Source organism: Alosa sapidissima, chromosome 19 (genome assembly GCF_018492685.1).
Source record: "Alosa sapidissima isolate fAloSap1 chromosome 19, fAloSap1.pri, whole genome shotgun sequence".
Classification (NCBI taxonomy): domain Eukaryota; kingdom Metazoa; phylum Chordata; class Actinopteri; order Clupeiformes; family Clupeidae; genus Alosa; species Alosa sapidissima.
In genome coordinates, this window is record NC_055975.1 from 13,047,123 (window position 1) to 13,066,606 (window position 19,484).

At 40.9% G+C, this 19,484-nt stretch overlaps 1 protein-coding gene across 1 annotated transcript; it reads left to right on the forward strand.

Annotated features, from left to right (window-relative positions):
• The first annotated feature begins 221 nt into the window (after positions 1-221).
• rlf (RLF zinc finger) lies at positions 222-19,249 on the forward strand. The gene is made up of 8 exons (XM_042072222.1): positions 222-549; positions 11,682-11,836; positions 11,938-12,019; positions 12,511-12,646; positions 12,738-12,940; positions 13,057-13,193; positions 13,308-13,449; positions 13,539-19,249. Exons 1-8 carry the CDS (start codon positions 370-372, stop codon positions 18,444-18,446), a joined length of 5,943 nt encoding a protein of 1,980 aa, XP_041928156.1. The 5' UTR covers positions 222-369; the 3' UTR covers positions 18,447-19,249.
• The last annotated feature ends 235 nt before the right edge of the window (positions 19,250-19,484 follow it).

The window sequence follows — 19,484 nt, forward strand, 5'->3', positions numbered from 1 at the left end:
ACACATAAAATAATTAGTAGGCACGGGTTACTTAATTATCTGTCATTATTTGCGGGGGGCATTTTATTTTCTGTGTCCGCACTCATCTTTCTTTGTTGTTTTCTGCTTTAAACCAGAGACGGCTCATCAACCTGTTCAATTCGCTTTAACATAATGCACGGCTTTGTGCTTCTAATGTGCACACGCCTAGAACCCTCCTAGTGCCAAGCCACATGTTCTCCCCATCATCCAGTCAAAAATGAAAATATCAAATCTGTCATTACCACATTGAGAGGATTGGTGGTAGTCGTGTCCTCAGTTCCATACCTGGAGTACTCTTTGCAGCCACATGACGCCGTAAATGCCTACGCGCTGTAGCTTTCTGTGAAGATGGCGGACGGTGCAGTTGAAGCTGAGCCCGACTGGGCCGACCAGCTATTGCATACGGTCGAAGACTCATTTCTAGTTATGGATAGTTTGCAAGCTACTCTACAGCGACTCGAATTTGATCTTCGTCAGAAAGATATTTCGGAAAACTCGTCCACCGAGTACTGCAATAACTTCTGTCAGGTACCTGCTTTGTAAACTGTAGCAGAATGTGACCCCAGCTATGTTTTCGCGGAGATGCTAGCTAGTTGGGGTAACGTTGAGGCTGGTGCTAGCTCTGGGGGTGGGTACCCCCATTTGGGCCGTAATAGCATGAAGTGGGGGAATGTTACCTAACACAGCCTAACATACCAAGATTTGACTGCTTTTGGCAGTACTACTCCAATGACAAGTGGATATTCCATTTATGGGTTATGTATTGTGTCAAAATGTTCGAAGAGTTTCACGGTGCGGGCAGTTAGAGAAATAGACTTCTGTTTTTTTTTTTTTTTTACTCTGCTAGCTTACAAGCTAGTTTGCTAGTGTTGTTGGCCATGGAAGAAGGGACTCCAGTTTTGCCCGATCAGTCTACTGTTAGCCATTTAGCTAGTGAAGTTAGTGTTGCAGCAGTTTCAATTTCATATCCCCCCTGACATGGTTGTTATTGTTAAGCTTACCAGACAGTTGATCATAGCCTATTTGCCATGGATGGATAGAGCAAAGTAACATCTAGCTAAGAACTTAACTCAGTGGCTGGCTAACTGCTTGGTTCGGGGTGGGGCGATGCACAAGCTGTGATCTTGCTTAAATGCAAACGTGAGAATGTAACTAATTCCATGCCTAGCGACATAGACAAAATAATAACAGCGCTATAAAGATACTTAAGCATGAGTCCCTGAACTTAAATGTGGATTCTGTCCCTACATTAGACTTGTGATGTCCAAGTTAGCCATAGTCATGAAATTTAGTTCAACTATTAAAAGTACTGAAATTAAGCTTTTATTGTATTAAATCTTGGTATGGATAGGATTGCATATGCATTTTGTCCCTTCACCGCTGGTGAAAGTGTTTCAGTACGTGTAACGAAGAATCACACTTCCTTTATTGTAACTTAGTGAGTGGTGACATTTTGAGTATTTTAGAGACATAAATCCGTAGTATTTGGAAAATAAAGGGGACTTGCTTGGATTAGGGTTTTATTGTCACTGCCAGCAAACTATATCACATGGAGCAGGCTGTAATTATGGTTGTGGTTATGGTGGTTTCACAACAGGCACCTGCCTTACTGTACTGAGAAGATGTAGGCCTATTTTGTCAGTACTGGAGTCATGCTTATCATAGGCTAAAGTTTGTTCAAATGTAATATGCCAATGCTACCCTGAATACTTAAAAGCAGAGATCAGACGACTTGAAAGTGACGCCAACTGTAAACTCCCACTTAAAACAATCTCCGAGAATCTAAATTCATCACCTTGGACCAGAGCCGGACAGTAACGGAGTACATTTACTTGAGTACAATTTTGAGGGATCTGTACTTTACTCGAGTATCATGACTCATGAGTACATTTGAGAGGCAAATACTGTACTCTTTACTCCACTACATTTCTATCCATAACTGTGAGTACCCGTTACTACTTCGAAAAAAAAGGGGAAAAGAAAAATCTCCGAAACCCTCATTTTGTTGTTTCCCTCTCAAACATGATTGGATTGTGCAGGCGCCACTGATTGGGACAGCCTATCAGCAATCCCCTTCAGCTTTCCGCCAAAGTCAATTCCATGGTCAGATTTAGATAAGAGACGAAACAATGGATGAAGACGCAGCAGGTCCATCCCGGGAATGTGCCAACCTGTGGCCCCACCTCGCCAGACTATTTCATATTTCTGAACAAGTTAATGATAGTTTTCGCTTCAAGTGTTTCAATTACAAAATAGTATGTTGTATTTGAAATACGTATTTTAAATACATGTATTAGAAATACTGCCCATCCCTGGCAACATGGTTAAAAGATGAAAATGACTTGATTTTAGTTCCAATTCATTTTACATTCTCCAAGGTATTAACATAACATTTTTCATAACTCGTAGGACGTTTCTGTACATAAATGTAAGCACTGTGGCAGTAGTAATGCAATATTTCGAAAATGTAGGCTACTCTTGTACTCTTGATACTCAAGTACTTTTAAAAACAAGTACTTCAGTACTTTTACTTAAGTAGACATCTGACTGTTGTACTTTTACTTGTACTTGAGTAAAATTTAGCAAAGGGTATCTGTACTTTTACTTAAGTAATGAAGCTGTGTACTCTGTCCGCCTCTGCCTTGGACTACTAATGGAACCTCTCAGAATACAACCAAAGGCAACTTGAGATGTTGGGAGAAGCCTTGATTCAAATGCCTTCACCATGCGAGTGAAACATGAAGCAAAATGTATGCAAAATAAGTTAAATGACCAAATGGAGTAGGCCTGTCTGGCTTCATAGATTTGCAAGAGGTATAGTAGTCAGAGATTTGCTGTTCAGAAATGTTGAGTTGGTGGTGTAAAGGAGTAGATTGCAACTTGAAGTTACGTTTTTTTGTCTGAAAGAGAAAGATAAGACTGTGCATTCGCTTTCACTTTCCTGATAAGTTGTGCCTGCAGACATGTTTCTACTTATCCTTTGACCAAAGTACTGCACTGAGATTTGCTCTTACAAAACATTACCAACCTGTTGTAATGAATTAATTACTTGTATGGTACAATGATGTGTACTCTACTGTCTGTTTTGTCTGCTGTACAGAAATGAACTGAGTTCAGACTGAGCTTCAAAGGTTCATCATTTGCTTGTGTGCACTGGTAGGCCTATGGACTATATACCATGGAAGGCTGTTTCAGCCAGCACATTTATTTCCAGTGGAGTGTCAGCAACCTTCTGTTATATTCTGCTCCTTTCGTGTTCACTCCGACACTAAACATCTTGTTAATACCCAACAGTGCAACTCTAAGTTCAACTTAGACGCACACATAAATCCTTCAGCATTTTAACATGCTCATTCACTAGGTGTATCACCCAACCCGGTCTGTGTAAACAGGTACGCTAAAACAATGCAGGTGATGGTCAATCAAAAATGATTGTGCTTGCTAAAAAGCCTTCCAGGAAGTGCATGGCATATTGCAATTCAGCAGCCTATGTGTCAGTAGCCCCATTTACATTGACAAATTTCTTGTGAATGTATTCGTGAACGCTTTCCTTTTTACACACACCGAGGTGGGACGAAGTGTCTCGCCAATTTTACCACCAGGCAGGGTAGACATTTTGACGAAACGATTCATTCCGGCACCAGTGTAAATGCGTTAAGGCGGAATGGGGGAATCTGGGCGGGCGTTTTGATGACACCACATATGTCCAACCCACCACAAATCTGACTGATCAAAAGCAGCAATAGCAGAGACAGCACATTACAACAATCTTTCAATCTACAAAGCTTCCAGTCATTTAACGCCTGCTAGAGTTGACTGCAGGTCGGAATGCAATGGGTTGCCATATTGGCTATCCTAAAATCCAGCGATAAAACAAAGCATGAACTCATTGAGCATCTGTCCTAGAAAGCTTTTACATTATCACATTATAACTACTGTAAGCCACACAACAAGCTTAATTTAATTTCACTGTTTAACAAACAAACTAGCATGCTATGCAGCCAAACAAGCAAACACAGCTAAACGTAAGGACAATGAACTCCTACCTTTATGGTCTACAAGTTATCCACAGTTATCCATAGTTAGTCCACTGTTATTTCCATCATGCATTCTTCTCGATATGAGCTAGTTATAGATAGAGAGCGCTTGGCCATATTCTACTATCACATAGGTCTGACTAAATTCAACGTTCTCTCCAGAAACACTTTCTTGTAGCTGAGGCTATTGCTTATGGACCTTGCCCAAAACTTGCGACAGTCTTTACCCTTACAAACAGTCATAGTGTAATATGCAGTTTCTGGTGTCCATAAGAAAAGCATTTGTAGATGAATGGCCAACATAACTTAACTGTAGCCTACATCTGACTCATCTTCAGGGAATAGCAATGTTATTCTCCTTCAATAACATGACGCACAACTTTATTTTCATACATTAATTTGATTTACAGTCTAGCCTACATGGCGATTAAGCACATTGAAGAGGCTTTCTGTTCATTGTATCACATTTTATTTTCAGTTGTCAAAAGTTATAAGGTAAAATTAGTGATGGTAAAATCCCCAGTTCAGAAAATCATGCATAGTTAGTTCCCATATGCAGTATGTCCCGCCCAATGTTGCATGTCACGCTTCATTTCGCTATTTAGTATGTAAACACTCGCGGTACGAAGTACCAGGCTGGCAATATTTCGCCTTGTTTTTAGACACACAATGCGGCATAAAGACGTCTCCTCTTCCCATGAATTTTGCGCTATCTCGGTGTAAAAACGACTAGTATTTTTCTGTGTGCTCTCTCCACCTGTGGTGAAAGGATTGGACTCCCATATTTTGACCATGTGAACATTGATCTGATTGTTTCTTTGGTCCCTAGAAAATGAATGAGTTTGAGGGCCACAGCATACTGTCAGTAATTATCTGGATAAGGCAAGCAAGCACTCAACTTGGGTTACGTTGCTGTTATAGAAGCTTTGGCCATCAACTCAAAACTAGAAAATGCAGAGAATTGTGATTGAGAATTTATTAAGTGAAAATTGTATTAAAGCAACACCAAAGAGTTTTTTGTACCTTAAGATAATGTTTCCAAAATCATTGCAGTGGTTCATCAACTTGTAACAGGGTGAACAGCACTTCTGCATTCGCTTTGCGGCCCTCTATCGGCTATAACCGCACTATGTAAGTTTGCCAGATCGGGTAGCGGGTCTGTAGTTTGATGGAATGAGACATAAAAAACGACAAATTTGACTTGCATCTGATGCCGCAATACATCGTACTTTCATAAATCGTGCAACATATTCTATTCTTCATATCATTCATTCTTCCAGAGAGTTGCCGGTTTCTTCAATAAATAGAAGGAACGTTCTTCTTTAGTGTGCTCTGCATTCTCATTGCATACATTGAAAAGATGCATCTGGAAGGAGCCAGGGTTTGAAACAGAGATCACTTTTTAGCAACTCTTTTAGCATCTCCTTTTCTACAGAATAAAATGTAATAAAATTATTCCTCTGCTTCTATTGGTGTGAAACAGAATATCAGTTGCTCAATTTCAACATTGCAGAAGCAACTAAAAGGCTGTGTTTGAGTCTCTAAAGTGACATATTTTGCCTTTCACTGGGCATTATTGAACATTAATAATAATGTGAGGGATGATCCCAAGGGCTAATACCTGTCCCACTAGGCTATATCATAATTTAGGCATGACAGGTTGTAGCAGGATAAATTTAGAGTTCCCCTTTTCCTCCTCTGTTTCCTTCCTGTAATGATCGCACACTAGGGTATCACACCTGACATGGTGTGTGTAAATGTGGATGTATTTTGCCAGCGGTAGTCAAATGGAGAGCAACTGGGTGTGCTGCGAAGCTTGGGGAGTGCTTTGTGAGGAGTCTCAGGAGTCCAATCAGGGGCACACAGACAGATGGAGAGGCTCATAGGTAAGGCTGTGGAGGAGGTATTCCCTGAGAAAGCTGACATAGGAGTGGGCTTTCCCAAAAACAATCAAGTTAAAGGGCTTATTTGACAGAACCTTCTTGACCCATATTCTGTTTTGAAATGTCAAATTCACTTCTATTGGAGCACAAGTGAAAATGTGATGAGAGCGAATGGTAGAGCAGTTATTTATTTTGTTGAGTATAATGAATTGTCATATTATTGGGGCCAGAAGCAAGATTTTAATGATCCAATTGTGAAGTTGTCCTTGTTCATCACTGTTATTGTATGGCATTCTGATGATGTTGGGATAGTTATTTACTCAAAGGAACTTTACATTACTCTGAGGAACACCTGTAATGGAATTCATCAAAGAGACAAAGCATTTGTTGTAAAGACAATCAGGGCTTAGATTTCATTGCGGGTATTGCGCATAATTTGTTCAAATCCCGCAACTCTAGCCATCATAATGCGAGAAATTCCCGCATACACTTTTACAGCCTGTCTGATGACGTTAATATAATCATGAAGTAGCGTGAATGCGGTGCTATTGACCAGACGCAGACACACACACACACACACACGGAGAGAGAGAGAACCACTTTGCGCTTACGCAAATAGGCTACGCAACCATGGCAAACTTTTACATCTGGAAAGAGCTCCTTGGTAACTATCCTGCTAGCTTAGGTCACGTCAACACTTGATCCCAGGAAGATTGTCTTCGACTTGTTAGTTTTTTTAACATTTATTTTATCTAATGACATAGAAAACATAACAAATTGCATCCACATATCCTTATGCACTATGCACAACTTTTATTCACTAGCGACTAGCCTAAAAAACGTCAGGCTGAAGGGAGGCTAATTACTCTCACATATTTCTTAAAGTGACAGGCACTCAATTACACCTACTCATCACCCATAGATATATAGTGACAGTATATATATCTATGCTCATCACCAATGTGCACTCAATTAGACCTACACACTACATTAAAGATATGCCTAAGTGTTATAGTTTAAACGTCGATATGAAGCATTCAAATTACTAAATATGTTTAGCTACTAGTAATTACTAGTAAAATGCTATACATTAAAATACATTATTAACTAAATACACTCTATATGAATTTAACATTGTGTGGAGAGAGTCAAGCAGAATCTAGGATGTCCACTGTTGTGAATGATCCCACTACAGTATATATTACTGATGACGTCAGGGTGGTGGGGGCCCCAAAATCAAACACATTTTTAAAAAAGTATTGAAGTATCGAAATTGCAATTCTTGACTTGGTATCAGAATCGAACCCCCCTTCTCCCCCAAATTGTGTGAATCCCCCCTACATGAATAACCTAAGGGGGGAAAATGAATTTTAAGCCCTGACAATTTTGGTCTTATTTAGATAGATAAATAGCTGCGCATACTTAAATTGGCACACAAAAATGTTGGTTGTAATTGTTAAAAAAAGGTATAAAAAGGGAGCTCAATAATATTAAAGGAGAAAAGAAATGGTGGGGGGGGCGGGGCAGTGTCTTCCAGAGGGGAGAAGCTGGAACAATTGTGGGGAGACTCAGCTTCATGTGAGCGTCTTCCCTAACATCTTTTCCAGGTGTGTAAAAGGCACACCCCTAATCGTTAGTAGCTTTACACTGAAACTGACTTGTACTAGGTAGGAGACTTTAGTAGGATTTAAGGACAATTTATGCTGTTGTCTGATTCGAGTTATTGACTGGCCTTGGTCTAGCCACAGTGAACAAATATTAATTGAAAATGTATTTAAACTGAGTCTAACTGAACTGTAAGCCATACAGTTAACACAGTTACAGCCAGAAATGCTTAAAGTAAAGTAACTAAAGTGAGTCATTGCTAGATCTGACAAAGCATATGGTGAACGTGACCTATACAAATGCCCAAGCTGCTACCAAAAGTCTGCTGTCGATGACATGTCTAGCTTGTTTTTGTACTCTGTCGATACGTATACTCAGATTTTTCAGACGTTCTGGATTCTCGGATTTACCTTGTTGGATGCTGTATGTAGTCTACAGTAGGCCCAAAGAGGAGCCTTTGACAGATACCGTTTTTATTCCTTCCAGGTTTAAAGTTACAATAGCAAATCCTTTCTGTTTCTCCCTTTGCTCCCTATCTGTTCTGCCCAGCCAGCTTATCTCTTGAGTGCCCTTCTAGTTACACTGATATGATAAATATGTAAGTTCTGCTGCTGCATAAATGCTGCTTGTGCTGTGGAACAACAAAAATAAAAACATGACTGGAAGCGCCGTGTGTGCAACAAAAATACACTTTTAAACCTTTTAAAACCTTTAATGTCCAAAAGGTGTATTTGTGTTACGAGTGAATTAAGCAGTAAACACCATGGCTAAGTATTTCTGGTTTAGGTGGGCAGTGCACTAGTTTAGATGGGCAGGGGCCAGTGGCGCCGGCAGGCGTAATCCTGTACGCACTGTGTACAATTTTTTCACGGCTTTATTTGTGAAATCATTCAATATTAGCCTACAACAATAAAAAAAAAACGTGTGTGACAACTAGCCTATATTTATTGACTCATGTGCAATCTGAATATTGGCATTATTCCAAATAAAACCGGAATATGGTGTGCATGGAAACCATAGACTATATATATGAAAACGTAGCATTGTCATGACATGATAACGATTGACCTGTGGCGGTTTTCGGGCGTGGCTTTGGATAGGTCCATTCTGGCGCTTAAAAACACAACTTTCCATTCATTCATAGGATAATCATCAATCAGTCATGAAAAGAAAACAACAGCAGCAGCTTAATATTTTTCAGGCGTTTAACTGTAACGTTAAAAGATGTAGGCGTACTGTTCTTAGCAGTGATGCTGACACTGACGTGTCGTATGGTGCGTACTATGGAATACAACCCTAGCGGCGCCTCTGGCAGGGGCGATTAGCTCCCCACATCGGAGATAAGGCAGACTGAGTACAGGTGTGTACAAGCCGTCAGGGATTATTTTCATGGGAAAAATTAATTAGGCTTGGAATTTCACCATTTCCGTTGGACATATTTGGTGGGGGGCACAAAGGCCACATGTCAGGGCACCAAGGCCAAAGTTAACAGTAGTAGGCTATAAAAATGATCAATGTTGCATTTAGCCTATTCACAGCAGTAGACCTGCATCACTGTATGAAACATTACAAAAACATGAAACATGACATTACATAGAACTGTAAATCATCTGATCATCTAATATTTACAGATATCTAGGCTATATTTAACATTTATTTTGTACTAGTGCAGTGCCCGTTTAAACATGATATTCCTGCAGCCCAATTACATGCCTGCAGGTAGGCCTGCTTTAAAAATAGGATAGGGAAAAACATAATTCCAGGTAAGCATTCAATAATGAATAGGCCTACAGATAATATAATAATGTAATAAATGTGAAGTGAGCAAAATTTAAGCATGGCTGCATGTGACATTTTTTACAAATCAAAATGTCATAATCCTAACAGCTGTTTTGAGTCAAGGCTATATTCTTAGCCTATTGAATAACTTGATGATGGAGAAAACAAACCATTTTGTGGAATGGTATGAAATATGCAATGGTGTGACTCAAAAAAAGTCTCTGGTGGCCTATAAGTGACATCACACTCTGTCTGCCACTTGTTGCTTGTCGCTGGTTATGCTTTGCATGTGTGGCATTCTGAGACGTTCTTTAATTCGGGACCATTATTGCTCGTTTCAATTTAGGACCTTGCAGTTGGAATTGTCGTTTGCTTATTCGAAGTCTAAAGACAGTCCAAAGTAGCCTGGGCTATTTATATAAGCGACATCACACTCTGTCTGCCACTCATTGCTTGTCGCTGGTTATGCTTTGCATTTGTGGCATTCTGAGACGTTCTTTAATTCGGGACCATTATCGCTCGTTTCAATTGAAGACCTTGCAGTTGGAATTGTCGTTTGCTTATTCAAAGTCTAAAGACAGTCCAAAGTAGCCAGGGCTATTCGAAGCGTTTATTGCGCATCATTTTTTACGTTATTTTGAAGAGCCACTGCATACCTGTGTGTGTTGGCGAGTTGTTGCAAAATCCGCAGAGTTCTTTATTGTTGAGGTCAGACATGTTAAGTTTTTACCCGTGTAACCTACACTGATCCAGTTCTGCCAAAGCCCTGCTTCTATCCTCACTGGTAGCTTAAAGTACAGTGGTGTGTGGGAGGAGGAGTGGCTAGCGGCAAAAGTGCTTCTTTTACCGATATATTTAACGATATCTTTTGCATTTCTTATTCAAATTTGGCACTGCACATACTCATGCCCATAGCAAGACACCTGCCAAGTTTGAAATCAGTCTGACAAACGGTCAGCGAGATATGCGTGCCACAGACACACAGACATCCGGACACACAGACACACACACAGACGCTTCTTGCTTTATAGATAGATTTGGCCTGTTATGAAATCACATAGAAAAAATTAAACACATTGTAAAACTTAAAGCCCAAATTTGGAGACATGCATGTCGAAATTTGCTGCAAATTCAAAACTGGATTACTCTGGAACGGCTAACTGTACAGGGGACTGCTTTAAACCTCCGTGTTCGGTAAGGTCTGCTGTTTATTTTGATATATGGTTTGCCATGTGTTGAACAAAGGGTTTGTGAAGTATTCCACCACTTTCCACTTTGGACTTTCTTTATTCTTCTCCCTTTTATTTATATATATATATATATATATATATATATATATATATATATATATATATATATATATATATATATATATATATATATATATATATATATATATATATCTCCTTTGCACAGCCTTGGAGTCAGTGGAACAAGCATTTCACTGCATTTATAGGCTACCTGTATAATGTATGTGACAAATAAACATTTGATTTGATTTAGAATATGATGATTCAATTTAATCATAGTATTTATTTGTGTCGCGAACTGTTTACCAAACGGCTAACATTCTTCAAAAGCTGAGAAAAAGCTCTTTCATGTGATGTGATACTTGTGATGTCTATGATGAGTTGGCTACTTCATGAGTAGTTCAACTGAGAAGAATGGGTGAATTTGGACGCACTTTCTTTATTGCTGTGCGCTGTCACTTTCTCCACTGCGTAAAAGACTAAATTAATTTGCGCTGTGAATGCTAAGATTATTTTGACAGGCCATATGCTAATAAAATACGCTTTTAGTCGGACGCAAACCAGAATATTGAAAGAAGGGGGCACCAAGGCCACAGTGGCCTGTAAACCTCTGATTTTCAAAGGGGCATCACGGCCAACGCAAGGGGCAACGACGGCCATGGCCGTCGTGGCCGCCGTGAAATTCCTACCCTGGTTCAGTGTATACCTCAGTGTTGGTTCAGTTCAGTCAATTTTCGTTACAGCAAGCCTGTAGGCACTGCTAACCTAAAATTCACTAATGCATAATGATGCATAACGGTAATAGTATTTTGAAAAGGTGTTAGTTAATTGACTAAACTGACATATAGTCCGCCACTTATACTGTATGTGTGCGAACTAAAATTTGAAACATAGTCCGCAGGCAAAAAATCCTACTGCTAATTACTGTTAAAGACTGGATTTGGTACATTCGGTACACTGTATTGAACCTAACGTCATGAACCTAAACGGTTCGGTACCAATACGTGTACCTTTACACCCCTTATGTGAATATGTATCTTTCAGGAACTAAATGGTTTCATCAATGGAGGGCATCTTTAAACCTTTTACTTTCTGTTTGTGTTCAGGTGCTGATGCATTACGCTGGGAGCAGGAACTCAGTAGAGCACGGATTGCCACTGTTGGAGGTTTACTGTCTGTCCATCAATTGTTTTGCTGCTGCAAGACCACATCTGACCTCCGAGTCAGACAGTGTGGCCCTTGTGTTGAAGCGACTTGCATTGTGAGTTAACTCAGTACCTTCTTTTCTCATAAAGCTTGTGCAGCTGCAATGGTAGCATCTTTATGATCAAATTTTCCTTTTGTTTGATGTTATGCTCACAGGAGTTGCTTTGAGCTGCTGTTGTCTGTTCCTGTAAGTGATGTCCCTTATAATACATGGATGCAATTCCACCACTCTGTTCAGGTGTGTACTAAACTAAAGTCCATATTGGCAAAATTCTCTACTCTGCAACCATCTTGGCAAAGCTTCTGAGATCAGGGGCCTCTCTAAATGAATGGGGAGAGATTCATATCTCCACATAGGATAGTCAAACAGACTAAAGTACATTATGCGAATCCATGTTAAAAATTGTCATCAGTGGTGTGAACATATTTCCCCCAGCTTCTCAAAAAAAGAACCTTTTGCACTGTACGGACTTTTTGCAGTTCCTAGAACTACTTTTTTTGCACATTCGGACAGGATGGAACTGGGGATTATTGAGTTCCTCTGACCGCAGTTCCTATAACTATTGAGCTTCTTTTCAGGAATAGGGTCTTTTCCTTGCACATAGGAACCATGACTAATGTACATGCCAACTTGTCCAAGGCAGCAGAATATATAATATATATATATTGTCCTAGTAGTGGTATCACAACCAGCTTCTGTTTAAGTTCAGATTTTGTTTGTGTACTTAGGTGGCTCATGATTCCTTGCTGCAGTATGGTAGCACAGACTTGCAGGCTCTTCTCCAGATCACACAAGCAGGTGGCCCATGGAACCTGCCAATCCTAATTGACTTGCTTACTGGTCAACCAACAGATCCTGAAGAGCGTAAGTATTAATTTGACACAGGTCAGTTATGCAGACATGAAACATACATGACCATTATTTTGTCATTCACTTTTCCTTTTTTTTGTTACAGTCTGTGCCTTCATTGCCTTAGAAGGAGACGGCTTCATGGAAATGAGAATCAAACATCTAGAGAAACTTGGAGAATTGGATAAGGCCATGATCCTGATGAAAGCCTGTGCAAATTGCATACTTCTTCCTAATTACACCGGTTTCCGGCAAACCTTCGTGTCCCAGCTTTGCAAAATGCTTCCCAATGATGAGGCAGTTTTAGAGGTACAGTATGTTTCTTGTTTTCACCTGAAATTGTGAAGTGTGTGTGTGTGTGTAATGTAATAGTCATGCAATTCTCTTTGTTCTAATCAAAGTCCCTTTGAATTTTAACACAACAGATTTCTAGACTTGATGGCAAAGATGTACTCGATATTATTTGTAATATGGAGACAGAGGGTGATGAAAATTCTGCCCACATTCTGTGCACCACCTACCTTACGTGGCAACTGCAGGAAGAGAGCCTTTACTGTTCTTGGTGAGTCTCAAAAGTGAAAAAAAATATTGTGATGGCATGGCATTATGAAGTAGGCAGTTTTTAAACGTTTCCATTTTTGGCATCTATCAATGTTCTTGTATCTTTCAAATGCAGGGAACTTACGCTTTTGTGGAGTAAACTACAAAGAAGAACAGATCCTTCATTGGAATCATTTCTGGAGCGTTCCCTGCAATTTGGTGCCATTGCCAAAACAGCCTACCATCTGCTCTTCCTTATTCAGGTCGTCCAGACTGAGGTGTGTTTAAGGACCCCATTTTCTATACAGACTTTCACATTTCAAGTATTGCTAAAACTTTATGGTTGTCTTTTGTGTTCTTTTTGCAGGCTTTACAGCTTGGATTGCGAGTTTCAGTTGAACTTTGTGTCAAAGCGCTTCAACTCCCAAGTCAGGAAGACAACGACACAAGGACTGCTGTGTGCAAGACTGTGGCATGTCTCCTGTCAGAAGATCTGGAAGTACTCAGGGCTTGCCAGCTGACAGAGTTTTTACTAAAGCCCACTCTTGACTCCTTTACAACACTTGAGGAGCTCTACCAACAGCCTGATCAGAAGTATGACGAGGAGAATGGCATAATTCCAAACTCACTGCGCTGTGAGCTGCTTCTTGCTCTCAAAGCAATTTGGCCTTTTGATCCGGAGTTCTGGGACTGGAAAACTCTTAAACACCACTGCAACAGGCTACTGGGTCTTCAACCGGAGAAAGAGGAGGAGGAGGAAACGACACAAGAGGTGGATCCTCTTCTTGCAGCAAAGGACTTTAAAGAGAAGGAGGAGGAGAGAGATCAAGGAGATAAAAGTGAAATAGAGAAATTGAAAAGAGAAAATGTGAAGAACTGTGAGTCAAGGATCAGCAGCACTGGCCATGAAGATGATGACCAAAATGAAGATGACTTCAAATCAAAAGAGGGTCTGAGATCACCTTCAAAGAAGATAGTCATGTCCGAGAGGAGCCTGCGGTGGCAGAAATATAAATTCTGTTGTTTGATATGCAAAAAAGAGGTAATTGAGGCCAGATTCCTCCATCATTCCAAAAAACATGAAGAGAATGGGGTCTTCACCTGCCCTGTGTGTCTTCAAAAGTTCCAAGGAAAGCAAGAGTTTTCTCCCCATATCAGCACACACTCACAAATGCCAGCCCGTGGGCGTAATCCTCAGAAGAAGAAGAAAGTGAAAAAGAAGGTGGACTTGGAAAAGGAAATGGATGAGGATGAAGTTGATGACTTGGAACCTGGTGAGATTGCATTAGACCCATCTATAAGAATGTACTATGAGTCTACACATGATCCTGATGTGCTGGATCACATTTTGGAGCAAGCTGCAGCTGTGCCCAGAAAACAGGCAGATCAGGATTACATCACTTTTGACTACATCAGCACTCACTTTGCATTCCAGGACCGTGAGGTATATACCTGCCCTGCAACTAACTGCTCAAAGAACTTCAAGCTTGTAAAGTACCTGAGTATGCACTTGAAAGACCACAAAGATGGCGACCGTGACCCTAATATAAAACACTATTTAGAAATGAAAGACAAACGGGAAAAGTGCAGTTTCTGCCGCAAGCACTTCATGACTGCCTACCACCACCGTAAGCATAGACGAGTCCATTTTGGTGATCAGCCTTACATGTGTATAGTCACCGGATGTGGAGCTCGATTCAATGCCATCAATAAACTTGTTGAGCACAAGCACAGCCATGCTGTCCGGCTTGGGTACCAGTGTGAGCTTAAAGGATGCAGCATCTCCTTTTCTGATCTTGGACAGCTTTACCACCATGAAGCCCAGCACTTCCGTAATGCTGCTTACCACTGCACCAGTCCGAGATGTAAGAAGTTCTTCTACTCACGCAAAGAGTTTTTGAAGCACTTAGTTACACATGGTATCACATTCACTGAGGATGATTTTGAGGCTCAAAGAGAGCGACAGCGTAAACTTGTGGATGCTATTTTAGAGGAAGACACCACCCCCAAAATGCCTTGCAACTCAAATGCAGCAGAAGTCATCAATGCTTTACAGAAAGACACAACAACAACCACAACAACAACAACAGCTTGTTCCTCGTCCCCATGTCAGAATGTGGACTGCAAGGATTTTAAGGGCTCTCTGACAAATGTGGCTGTTTGTTTCGATGGGGAAAAATTCACCTGCGGTTTTGAGAAGTGCCGCAAAACTTTCTCTAAAACTAAGGACATTCAGAGGCACCTTAAATGTGCACACCCAGAACAGGTGAAGATAGAAAAAAAGGGATGCAAGAAAGTGAACAAGGACAAGGGCTTAAAGACCGACATCAAGACAGATACAGGTGGTCAGGATGTGAGATTATCAGTAAGCCCACTGCCTAGCCATGAAACAGGTATCCCAAGCACTCAAATGCATACTGATCCCATCACTACATCTTCAACAAATTCTGCCCCAAAAGACTCTTTGACCGATATCTTGCTAAGCCTTAGCAAGCTTAGCCTACATTGCCCTTTTTCCAGAAAAGGTTTATGCGATCCAGTTCATCCAGAATCAGATACACTGGTCACACCCTCATCATCTCCACCTGCCAACTCCTCTTCCAAATTAACCTCTGAAAAGTCAGAATCAAAACCAGGCCCGCCTGTTGAAACAAAGAAGCAGCAACTGAAAAACAAATCAAATGATGGCATTCCTGCCGAGACTCAACCTGAGACATGCAAGATGAGCAGCTTCCTCATCCAACCCACAACAAAGCCTTATACGTGTGATATTAAAGGCTGTAGTTATCAAAGTGTTACTAGCCAGGCTTTAAAGCGTCATTACCAGACCAAGCACAACATCTCAGACGAAGAGGTGAAAGGGTTGGAGAAATTTAAAGCCGAGTTCAAGTTCAAGCCATTCAAGTGCCACCTCTGCCCCAAGGGCTATAGAGAGAAGAAAGAGTTAAGGAGTCATTATATGCAGATGCACAATATAAGTGAGGCAGTGGTTGATCAAATGAGCTGCTCTGTAAAGAAAAGAGATGAAAGCAAAGTCCAAGACTCGCCAAAATCCAAAGTTAGTCTCAAGCTGAACTCTAAAAAAGACTCGGTAGAAGAAGACAAGACAACTGATGTGCCTGTGTGGCGATCTCGATCACAAAGACGAAAAGGGTTAGCGTTAACAAAGCTTGAGTGTGAAAATGATCAGGCACCAGAGCAGAAGAGCCGTAAGTGTAAAGATCTGCCAGCTTTGCAACACAATCATTGTGAGGATGGGGTCACAAAAGAGGGAAGAGGCAGCCGGCGTCTAGTAGCGAAAAACAACCTCTGCTACATCCTGACAAACTACCATAAGCCCTTTCACTGTGTGCATAAAGACTGCAACTCTGCATTCACCAACCAGACTGGCCTGGTGCGGCACCTGCAGATTGTACACCATTATAAGCGGTCACAGCTGAGTCTGGAAGGGGAACAAAATGTGAATCAAAATGCTTGTGTGAAAAAGGAGCCAGCTGGACCAAATCTCTTCTTTTGCAAGTACAATGGATGTGGGAAGCATTTCCATCACGCAGCAAGTCTGTATAGGCATAATCGACGGGTGCACAGAAAGGTACCCTCAAGGGTTTTGCACACGTCAAGGCCTCTCAGCACATTACAAAGAAGAGAACCTGTGTCAGAGGAGCCCATCCCACGGTTTAAGTGCACATATGCCAACTGCAATGCTAGTTATCACCTAAATAGCAGCTTGTTGCGTCACACAAATAATGAACATTGCGACCAAAATTCTCTGAGCCAGACTGCCCAGAAATCACCAACCCCATTAGTGCGTTGTAATTTTGAGGGGTGCACTCGAGTTTTCTCCCAAAACTCAAACTACAGGAGACATGTGTTCTACAGGCACTATGAATATTATGAGTCTGTTGTAGTACTTCAGAATGCTAACAAAAAAGACAAGCCAACCAGTGGATGCCAAAAGAAATTGATAACACATTCCCCTAAGCTACCTCTGCGGCATTCCTTGAGATTCTGCCCAAAGCCCCAAGAAGTCATTCAGTCTGAAGAAAGTACCGAGGAGAGTGTGGAAGAATCAATAAATGAAAACGTGAAAAAGGAGAAGAGTCCAACACAATCCTCTCTAAGTAGACGACCGCTAGTCTTCCGCAGTCACGAGGAAGCTTTGCAAATGTGCCAAGATCGCTGCTTGCCTGTAGCCTTTCCCTGCATGGTGCAGGACTGTAATACAGTTGTCACACTTTTAGGTAGCATGCGCCGTCATTACAGAAGAGTCCACAAAATGTCAGATTTTCGGATCAACCTGAAGAAGGATAAACTCGTCCTAAATTCTGAACAACTAGAGGAGATCATACAAAAGAAATCGGCATTGGTTTGTCCTGACATAGTAAGGTCACCCAGTGGAGTTCTTAAAATGGAATATCAAGCGGAGCCTGACAATCCAGGAGGTCCACCTCTTCCCATGAGCCTTCACTCCATCAAAACGGCTCAAATGGAGGAGCGGGACATAGTTGTATTGTCAGAAAAGCCACCATCTGACAGTAGTATACTTGATGCAGATAACTTGCTGTATGGAGAAACTCCGGGACACACTGAGGCGCTGCCCGAGGTTCAAAGCAGCCATAGTCAAGAGATCAGCCAACCACAATCTCCGAACCCTCCTCCAGTCCAGGCCACTCTGGTAGACCTTTCTCCACCACCTTCTCTCAGAATCAGTGTTGATGAAGGGTTTGACTCATCAGGCAATGACAGTGGCAAATCAACGAGATTCCCTGCTACACCTGCACCTACTGTAACTGTGCCTATAACTCCACCACGACAGCCTCTCAAAAGAAAAAATGAGCTCACTGAGTCTGCACAACCTCTGTCTCCCTCCCTCAACTCAAAAGATTTCTCAACTCTAAGCCCTGCCCAGAACACTTTTGATTTGGCGACATACAAGCCAATGGGGTTTGAATCCTCTTTCCTGAAGTTCATTCAGGAAAGTAGGGAAAAAGAGGACATTGAGCCAGTCCTGCCTGAGCCATTTAAACGGCGTGAGTGTTGTCGCCGGAACTACTCTGTTAAAGAGAACAGTCAGATGGGATTTAGGATCACCCGCAGCAGACTGGGGAGGGCGTCACCACTGAAGCCCTTACTCTCAGCCAGTGAATTTCACTCTGTGGAAAACCTGCACTACATCTTGGACCGTGCTCTGACAGGTTGTGGTGATGATCAGGCAATCAAGCAGCTGCAGTACCTCAGACCTGTTGTGGTTCTAGAAAGATCAAAATTGTCCTAGGTCGACCTCTTGTCATCTAATAATAAATAAATGAATTTTCTGGTTAGTTTAAAACATTTTGAAACTCTTCACCTTTCATAGTAAGGAGCATTCATATTTTTTGCAAATGTAATATTTTGGTTCAAGTTAGTTGCCAAACTATCACTTGGATGTACCTTAATTACTTTGAGATGTGTGTATGGAAAAAAGAATTATAATAAAGACTGCCCAAAAGGAAAGCATATATCTAATCTGAGTGATGTATACAGCATTTAGACTTGGACTTATACTGCCGGATAACCGAACTTGGCATTTTAAAAACCCTACAGTATATGCCATCTTGAGTGGTATAACCACAACCGAGTTCTTAAACAATAATTTTAAAAGATGGTTTCAACATCTCTTGTGTTTTCAATGAATGTTTTCAATCCTTACATTATGCTTCAAAATGCAAGCAACAGCCAGGCTCCATAAAGCTCTACACAGTGCTGGTGTGTAGTACAATATGGTGTTCTTGCGCTCTGTTTTTCACACATGGCTGTTTGTCAAAAAATGTTGGATGTTTACTGCATATTGATCCACCCTTGAATGGATATTTGAGGTTTTATCACACTTGGAGTGGATGATAGGTATTCATTTCAGAATACAGTATGCATGGAGGTAATGCATTACTGATTTTTTTATATAAATAAAAATATACATATATATGTTAGTAGTCCAAAGTGTAGATGAGGACTTTCTCATATCTCTGTAAATTATGTCTGGGGAAGTGGTTGATTTTTGTATATTTCAGTATTCAAAATAAACAATTCTGTGAAATTGTCCTCATCCTATGCTTATTTACCCTCAAACTGTGTTAGAGTTGTTAAATTATTTGCATGTTATTGAGCACCAAACTTGAGCCATGGTTACATTGTGATTTGTGGGCAAGAGATAATTCTCCTGAACACACACATAAGATGATCTTGATGATGTGCATTTTAGAAAATGGTCTCATACAGATAGAATTTTCATATTTTGGGGCTCCAAAAGGTCAGTGACAGCCTGCCATTGTTTACC

Excerpts from the sequence above, each read along its gene's own strand:
- rlf (XM_042072222.1), top strand. The coding sequence starts at position 370 with ATGGCGGACGGTGCAGTTGAAGCTGAGCCCGACTGGGCCGACCAGCTA. Across the intron at positions 11,837-11,937 it reads GTGTTGAAGCGACTTGCATT|GAGTTGCTTTGAGCTGCTGT; the intron begins GTGAGTTAACTC and ends TTATGCTCACAG. Across the intron at positions 12,941-13,056 it reads ATGATGAGGCAGTTTTAGAG|ATTTCTAGACTTGATGGCAA; the intron begins GTACAGTATGTT and ends TTAACACAACAG.